The 9,074-nt window shown below is 40.7% G+C and overlaps 1 protein-coding gene across 1 annotated transcript; it reads left to right on the top strand.

Annotated features, from left to right (window-relative positions):
• The first annotated feature begins 597 nt into the window (after positions 1 to 597).
• Positions 598 to 5,278, top strand: traf3ip2a (TRAF3 interacting protein 2a). The gene is made up of 11 exons (XM_026143384.1): positions 598 to 675; positions 834 to 940; positions 1,115 to 1,170; positions 1,267 to 1,698; positions 2,482 to 2,623; positions 2,736 to 2,920; positions 3,039 to 3,127; positions 3,205 to 3,273; positions 3,363 to 3,467; positions 3,807 to 3,881; positions 4,194 to 5,278. Exons 3-11 carry the CDS (start codon positions 1,155 to 1,157, stop codon positions 4,338 to 4,340), a joined length of 1,260 nt encoding a protein of 419 aa, XP_025999169.1. The 5' UTR covers positions 598 to 675; positions 834 to 940; positions 1,115 to 1,154; the 3' UTR covers positions 4,341 to 5,278.
• Positions 5,279 to 9,074: the final 3,796 nt, after the last annotated feature.

Raw genomic sequence — 9,074 nt, 5'->3', positions numbered from 1 at the left:
TAGTAATCTAGCTTAATGACACACCCCTCTTGGTTTCTTCTTCCAAGCACAGGAATGACCAGTGTTGAACATCAGAAAGAATGCAAGTTTAAGATATTAAACTAGTTCTCTTTTCAGACCCAGAAGTTACTGCATTTTTTCCCATCCACACAAAAACATGGTATGCATTTTGCTCAAAGAACCATTATATACAACCTTTTGCCCGACTGTGGGCCTTTGTCAATACAGTTTATTTATAAAACAAAAAAGGAAAATCAGACTTGGGTGTGATATGGATCATGTCTAGTTATGAAACAAAAACATGTTCTTGTTTGATGGCCTTGAAAATGGGTCACTGTACCGTTTTATACATGCTGTAGTATATGTTCTTTACCTGTCAAGTCCTGTGTATCCTTTTCCCCCCTGCTGCTTCAATTTCATTGCTTCACAATGTGTGATGAAAACAAAACATGACACCTTTCCAACAAAACAGTTGAATGTGGCTAGCTGCAGCCTGCCTACCTGGTTGAAGAAGCAACCTGATTGGCAGCCCTGGAGTTCACGCTCCACACCTTTTGCATAAATGGGTCACGAGACTTCCAGGATTTGCATAAGACAGGAAGGAACAAGCAGCGGGAATGTTTCCTGTTTGCCACAAAACAGGTTTGTGCTGAGGCTGAGCAGCTTTAAGCGAAGGTAGGTGTGAAAACACATTGGCTTTGTTCTTTAACTTGTAATGTCAAACACCATGTTAACTTTTGACTCTTTTTTTTTTTAGTTATTGTTTAAAAAGAAATACCTGGCATTGCTTTTGATGAATGATTCTGACCTTTGTACTTGTTTGTCACGATCAGGTTACGCTTCAACCCACCTGTAGAGATCCTCCGTTTTCACTTGTTTCAGTGTGAAAAATAAAAGAACACATGAATACTTCTACCGAGAAGCGTTTGCCATATTAAGGGTAATGCTTTTCCCTGTGGTTCTAGTCTCGGTTTGTAACCGCCATGTTGATTTTATGTAGGGCGTTTTGCTGTGTGTGTGTGTGTATGTGCGTGCGTGTGTTTTTGTGTGTGTCTGTCTTTAAGGTGCCATGTTGCAACAGATTATTTTAACACTGCTTTCATTTTCACCACAGAGGCCAAAGACACTTTTAATTGGTAAAATAAAATTAAAAAATGGACCCTTATAAAGGTAGGAAGGCACAGACACAGAGCTATCAGCTTGCCAAAAATGCCATTTTAAGTGAAGTGAGTAAAAACCTGTTGATCTTTTCCTTCTTGCTTTCAGGGCCTTGTCCCCATCATAGCATTCCTGTTGAAATGGGTGAGACTCTGGACTTGGAACGGCTCCCCCCATGTGAACAGTGTAACGCACACACAGAGACCGTCAAAAGGCTAGAGGCCCGTGAATTTGAGCCTCCACAGCGGGCAGCACAACAAGTGGGCTTGAGTAAATTCCCTGAGAACCAGTATAAGCACCAGTTTCGCATTAACTCCCCAGCAGCACCACTCTCGGGACACGTGAATGCCCCATTCATGGAAGATTTTTGGCATGTTAGCCTAAGACAGAAAGTGCAGTATAAGCAAGACCCCATAGGCCCTTCAAGCCAGCACCGGAGCCACTCTGTGGACGATGCAGAGTACTTGGAGCCCCCCCAACCGCTCAAATCGGACTTCAACAGCATCAACTATGTTAAAATGCCAATTCCACATATGCCATGTGAGTATGTCAGTGAATTACCACTGGATTGTTTCATTTAAGTAGATCTGAAAAATTATCCAATATTTACACAGAACACCGTAAAAGAGGTCACAAATTAAAGGAAAAATAATCTGTACCTTAATCCCTTACAATGTCTCAGTTTTTGCTGACATGTTTGGAGTCCACAGATTTACGTGGAAAACAAAAAAATACGTAATCCATAGGTTTCTCTACTGTTTACTGAAACCTTTCAGCATAAACAATCACACCCACAACTTTAGGCCTGTGAAGAAAAAAAAAATAATCCAACCAGGTGAGCAGGAAAACAAATTCACACAGAAGTCAGCGCTGTTGTGCCACATTGTAACAGGCTGTAAAAATGTTAAGCATTTTAAAATGGGATTCTATAGGGACTGACAAGCTGGTGAACTGTAGCTTTTAGCTTCCTTTTTCAGCCCTGTTTGTTGATACTGTGTCATAGGACACTAAAACACCAAACTCATGCCCACTTTAAGACATCTTTACTTTGCGGCTGGCGCTCAATAACATGGAAACATCGAGTGTCCCATAACAAATGATAACTATAATTGGTCATATTGTGACTATGAATTTGACATATGATATTGAATGTCACTGAAAAAAATTGGTTGTAGGCAGCAATCATTTAAAACCATAATTTTAGCACTCAAGAACAAACAGTAAATGTGCTATTGCATTCCAGAAGCAGGACAATCTGCATCTCATTTCTGCTAAACCATCTGAAAGAGGAACTTATGTCTGCTCCTCTGTGTCTGTCTGCAGGCCACATGCCAATGCAGGGAAGCTGTCTGAAACAGCGCGCGTGCTGGCCTCCAGCAAACCTGTGCGGACGCGATAATTATTGTCATCAAGACCCGGGTTACCCAGCAGCCCGACACCAGGAGCCTCAACCTCACCAGAAAATGTTTGTCATTATGATCTACTAATTCCAGCATTGGTTCACTGGTGGAATACTTTCCCCAATACCGTATGTTGTGAGTCACTCTGTGGTCATTTCTCATCATTTCCCTCCACAGGAATCTCTCTCAAAATGGGCAGCAACTTAAAGGTGCTCTTAATGGTCACTGTGGTTCTGCGCCTCCCTATGCAACACCTCCTCTAGACGTGATGCATGAGGTCAGCGTGGGTTGCTCCGACCTTGCAGGCGCAGGATCAGGCACGAAGGAGATCAGGAGGACCATCAGTCTTCCTGAGGAGTGCAGTAAGTCCCACCATGTGCCAAAGCATGCATCATTCCCTTCTGTTTCATGTTTCCCTTCTGTTCAGGATAATGACTGATGGGTTTTTTGTTTTCTGTTTTTCCCCTCCCTCATTGACAGGAAGAGTTTTTATCACATATTCAGTGGACATAGCCAAGGAAATGTTCATGTTTGTTAAATTTCTCGTGGACCAAGGCTTTAGACCCTCAGTAAGTCCATCAGCCTTTGATTTCCCGCAGATGCTCACTCCACTTCAAATATTCTCACTCGCTCTGCCTTTCCTCAGCTCGACATGTTTGACAGTTCAATCCGAAGCATGGGTATCAACCAATGGATGGACCGTTTTCTGAATGATGTAAGTGTGACGGCTGAGTTTGATTAGGCAATTCTTCAACTCTTATCACAGCTGTGCTGAAAAATTGACAGTGAGGATTGTTTTGACAGAAATCAGTGCTGATCATTGTGGCCATCAGCCCCAAGTACAAAGCGGATGTGGAAGGAGATGGAGTCGATGAGCATGGCCTGCACACAAAGTACATCCACAACCAGGTAAATGGCCTCTTAGGAACTGAGAAGCAAATATTTTCTCACAATGTCTCCCTCTTGTGGCTTTTCTGTATCATTATAGTACCTCCTCTCACCTTTCAATTGCATGGAAGAATGAGGAAATACCTCCCAGGAACTGAAAACAGCCGTTCCTCCCAGATTCCTCACTGTGTTAGTGTGCCAGAGCAGAGTGCAGTCAAATTCTTCTGCTTTCTGTCAGAGCATCAATCACAATGTGTAATTGTGTCAATGTTAGGTGACAAGGAAAATACATTTTGGTTGAACTCATGAGTGAAGCCTTTGTTTAGTTCTATCACTGACTATCCTTTCACAATGGCACAGATTCAAAATGAGTACATCCAGCAAGGCTGCCTGAACTTCAGACTGGTTCCTGTGATGTTTCCCAATGCAGCCAAGGTAAGACTGATCAACACATGATTGGGGGGACGGACGGGCATGTCTTTGTGATTTGTGTGAACTGACCCTTTAATAAACCACTCACCATCACCCCGCATTGGAAGCATAAGTAAAACCTATGTGAGGAAATAAAACCCTCCAAAAAAACTGATTGAAAAGAAAAGGACAAATAAAGTTTACAGCTTTGCGTAGACTATAAACAGGAAAGAGATGAGGGCAGTTAGGTTCCAGGTAAAAGGCCCATGAATCCAGAGGATTACGTACATTGACTGTGCATGTTAACCCACGGCTACCCCTCGTATCCTCTTACAGGCTCATGTACCCAGCTGGCTTCAGAGTACCAGAATCTACCGTTGGCCCCAGGACACCCAGGATTTGCTTCTGCGTCTCTTGAGGGAGGAGCGCTACATCATCCCACACCGGAGTGCTGACCTCACCCTCACGTTCCGTCCTGTCTGAGAGCAGTAAAAAGAGGACTGGGGACAAAATATGTGGCATAGTTAAAATTGTTTACTTTACCCCAGATTTACTGATCTTTAACAGTGTTCAGTTATAAACAATCAATGAAGTGGCACGTTTAACCTTTACAGGTAGATTAAACGTACTTGTTTATTTCCGACAAATCTGCTTTTACACTGGCCAATCAGAGCTTTTGCTGCTACTTTGTAGGTTTCATTTTGGTTTCTTATTCTTTCCTTAATATACACTTCAAATGAATTTAACCAATATTTGTCTACAAGAAGGCAGAAAGGCTTTTTTCTAGCTTATTATATTAGAAACATTAGTACATATCTGAAGTTGTGATTTTGTGCATGTGAAAGATCTGGCTTAGTCTTCACCAACACTTACAAATATCTGGATATTCAGCCACATAATTATTTATCTAATCTATTTTTTTCCTAACAGTGTACAGTTAAGTGCTGGGCAGGTACAGTGCTTTAAGAGTAATCTCAAAACTGAGAAGCATTAGTATATTTTGAGAAGTGTGTTTATTTTAAATATCTTTCAGCTCACAAGGCAACGCAGGCCACTACTACTACTAATGATAAAAAAAACTATATAGAGATAGAGAGATATAGAAAATCAACCAAAAAAGGAGTGCTAAGTAGGACTGTAAAAAAAAAAAAAAAAAAAAATTTAAAAAAAAAAATTCTGGATGTAAAATTGCAAAGCATTTAGAGAATTCATGATCTAGAGTAAATAAGTATCACTAACATATTTCTGTACATAATAGAAAAAGCTGAAAATTGATATTGAGCAGCTATGATTTTCAAGACGTGATTCAGCGGTAGACTGCATGGGCTAAGGATTTGTTCTGAAAGAGTCCGTGGATGTGATATCTGACTGCATTTACAAATGCACGTTCAAAAACCACGCAAACGCACAGACCACCACTATGATCCAGGAATACTTCTACCCTCTGGAGTAAAGATGAGAGTGAACATCCTGCTTGTTATCAGCATGCAGTTCAAATGCCAGCACGTATGATGGTATGGAGGGCATTGGTCCGCATAGCACCAATGCCTGAACTGTTGAGCAGTTGAAATCCTTCATTAAGCAAAGATTGTAAAATATTTTGCTTTCACAGCAACATGTACTCCTGGGTCTCCCCCAGTAAACACAGTGTGTTGTTTTTAGAAATGTACAGTAAAAAAATTCTGTTTCAATATTTGATGTTGTCTTGTCTTCATTCATTACCACCAAACCATGCAGTTTTTAATATATATTTTACATGGCACAGCTTTCAAGGAAATAATGTAGAAAATTAGAGAAGGAGTGTGGATTGAGGAAAGAGAATCAAGGAAGTGCAGAGAATTAGTAAGGAGGAAATAAGGGAGATGAATAAAAATGCATTTGGTCCAAATACCTGTAGAAGTGCTGAGATGTCTACAAGAGATGGAAAGTGATTTAAACAAGACTACTTAACACAATCTGTGTTCAGCATGAGAGCATGTCTGAGGAATGGGGAAGAACTGGTACTGATTTTCAAGCTATGCAGGGATAAAGTTGTTGAGCCCTGCCATGAAGCTATGTGAAAGCGTTGTTGAAACTAAGTTAAGAAGAGAGGGGATCATCAACAAGCCTGAGTGTGGTTTCCTGCCAAGAAAGTGCATTACACACATAACATTTACTTTCAGTCAGGAGGTCAGGAGTGACAGAAGTATGTAAAGATGGCGCACAACATTTATGAAGACGGTAAAACAATGGTAAGGTGTGCGGTATGAGTGCCAGATGGGTTCGAGTTGGGGGTGGAATTACATCAGGGATCAGCTCTGAACCCTCCTTGTTTGCAGTGGTGATGGACAGGCTGATAGATGAGGTCAGACAGGAGTCTCCGTGGACTATGATGTTTGTAGGCAATGTCTGGGAGAGGTGGAGGTATGCACTAGAGAAAAGCAATTAAACTGAATAAAAGCAAGACAGAAATCATGCAGCTGAGAGGGAGAGAAGTGTAACAGTGAAGCTACACGGAGCGGAGGTGTCACAGTTCTGGGCGTTTTGACCCAGTATTTTGAGTTTTCATGTTTTAGTTTGATTTTGTATTTTTGGTTATTTTCTTGATATATTTGATGATGATGTTCTATGTTCCGGCTTATTCTGGTTTATGTTTAGGTCTGCCTGTGTTAAGTCTGTGTTTCTTAGTCTGCGTCCTTGTGTATTGTTTCCTGTTTTATTTTGAAAGATTGTGTCTTATGTCAGTATGTCCAGCTTTGCTCCTCATGTCTTGTTAGCCCCAATTTCTCCCAGCTGTGTCTCCCTCCTGTTTCACATTCCCTAATCACCTCAGTATGTATTTTAGCTCTGTGTTTTTCCCTGCCAGTTGTTGCATCCTCCATGTTTGTTGTGTGCGTGTTCGTCGTTGTCTGCCTTCAGGTTAGAGTCATTTGCGTCTCCAGTCTAGTTAGTTTAAGTTGTTGTTTATGTATCGCCAAGTTTGTCTCACCAGCAAATAAAGCTGCCGTTTAAGTTAATGTTTTGTCTCCGAGTCCTGCACGTGGGTCCAGCCACTAACAGCCACACAACTCATCGTGACAGGAGGTAGTGAAGGTGGATACATTTAAGTTTGAGAGCCAAAGCAAGGGGTGTCAGGGTGGGATCGGTGACAGAGGGATAGCAGCGAGACTGAAAAATGTTTACATGATAATAATGAGACCTGTTAAAATGTATGGTTTGGACGTGTTTGAACTAACATAAAGACAGGGGATGGAGGTGGTACTGAGTTGACTATACTAAGATTTTCATTGGGAGTGACAAGAATCAATGGGATTAGAAATGAGTATATGAGAGGGACGGATCAGGTTGAGTAGGTTGGAGACAAAGTTGGAGAGGTAAAGCGGAGATGCTCGCAGATGCACTGAAACAATGTTAATTACAGGATAATTGTCTTCTCAATTCAACACAAATTTGCTATAAATATATAATGCAGGTTTTTGAAAAGTATTATTTAAAATGTTGCAATTCTGAAATAGAAAATGAGATTATGAACACAGGACAATTTGAATCTGTTGTTCTTATTTATTTGCGCTTATTTAAAGTAAACAGCACATTTCCAGATAGCCACATGCTCGCAGAGGTCGAGTCTGCAGTACCGCAAAGTCTACGGTGACCCTGGATGGTTATGTAGACGGTCCAAGTACTTTGGTGTAATGCAAAGGCTAACTGGAAGAACCAGAAGATGGCAGCATGTACCAAACAATAACACCCAGCATCAGTCATCTGTTCATGGTGAAAGCGCCAATGTCTTCTCCAATTATACATTGTTTTATTATTTTTTTATTTAAAAAATACATGTAAAAATGTATATTTATTTATTTTTAAACTGGGGTCACCTTTCACTTTGAACAGATTACAAAAAAGAAAAAAAATGTCGGTCATAAAGCATCAGTGTGATAAAACATGTAGACAGGGGCCCAGGAAGTCTGGTAAAAACATCCGGTCCATATGTTCCACCACTGACTCCCTGATAAGCCAGCATTGTGTGGGGCACCTTTAACTGCCAGATTTTCACTCTGAACTTCATTTTACTCTGTCAGTGTGCACAGCCTGTTTACCAAACCTGACAGAAAAGGAAAAAAAAAAAGTTGCTCACATATGTGTGCGTCTCTGTGGGGAACTCTGCTGATGTCCAAGCTTTTATCAGCTCCTGCATGAGGTGCCTGCGTGTAAACAGAGCTGCAGCCAGAACCAATAAATCCACTGTTTGTTATTGTTTCAGGACCTGCACACCACTCCACTCAGTCTTATCTGGTGGATCCAAAGCAGCCAAACGCACGTATTCTTCCTAAACGGCATGAAGTTACATCTAATACATGAGAATCTTACAGAAAAGCACTATGGGGAATCAAAATGACATTAATATGTTCAATGAGAGGTCTGTCAGTCTTTTGCCTGCATTGCCTGCTTTTTGCAAATTTTACAGAATTCTTAGAAGAGACTGTTCATGAAAAATGCTTTTCCTCAAGTGTTACCATTATTGGGAATGCTGTACAACCCAAGATCCAAACCCTTCCCAGGATAATGTGGGCAAAACACTAATGTGTATTTGCCCACGTTAGGTGAAATGGCAAGAACATGACCTGTGCAACAATTAAAAATAAAAACAATTTCATCAACAAAACTTTGACCATTAAGCTACCCTTCCAATATATATCCATCTCTCTCTCTCTCTCTCTCTCTCTCTCTCTCTCTCTCTCTCTCTCTCTCTCTCTCTATATATATATATATATATATATATATATATATATATATATATATATATATATATATATACACATCTATCTATTGATTTTTTTCCCCCTAAAACATTACATTAAAGAATGAGCTCATGCAACCAGTGAATGTTTCACAGTAATCTCAGTAACCTCCACACATACTCAATATTGTTATCTCAGTTCCAGGAAGCACTGAAACACACAGTCCAAATGCAGGACAAAGAGGCTGATTAAAATCCAGACACACATAGCCTAAGGGAAAACAGCAATCCCAGACTAAATGCATGACAAATGCTACAAGAACACATGGCGCACAAACAGATGCACTGACAAAGGGAAAGGCAGGACTATATAGCATTAGACAGAGGTGAAGCCCATCAAACACAAGTGGAACTAATGATAGCGGGGCAGACAAAGACAAAAGTGGGCATGCAAGGTAAGCAGGAAGTAAAACTACAAGGAGACACATTAGAACTAATCT

The sequence above is a fragment of the Astatotilapia calliptera genome, chromosome 15, assembly GCF_900246225.1.
Source record: "Astatotilapia calliptera chromosome 15, fAstCal1.2, whole genome shotgun sequence".
Classification (NCBI taxonomy): Eukaryota; Metazoa; Chordata; class Actinopteri; order Cichliformes; family Cichlidae; genus Astatotilapia; species Astatotilapia calliptera.
The sequence above is the reverse complement of the archived record's forward strand: the minus strand, read 5'-3'. Positions and strand labels throughout refer to the sequence as shown.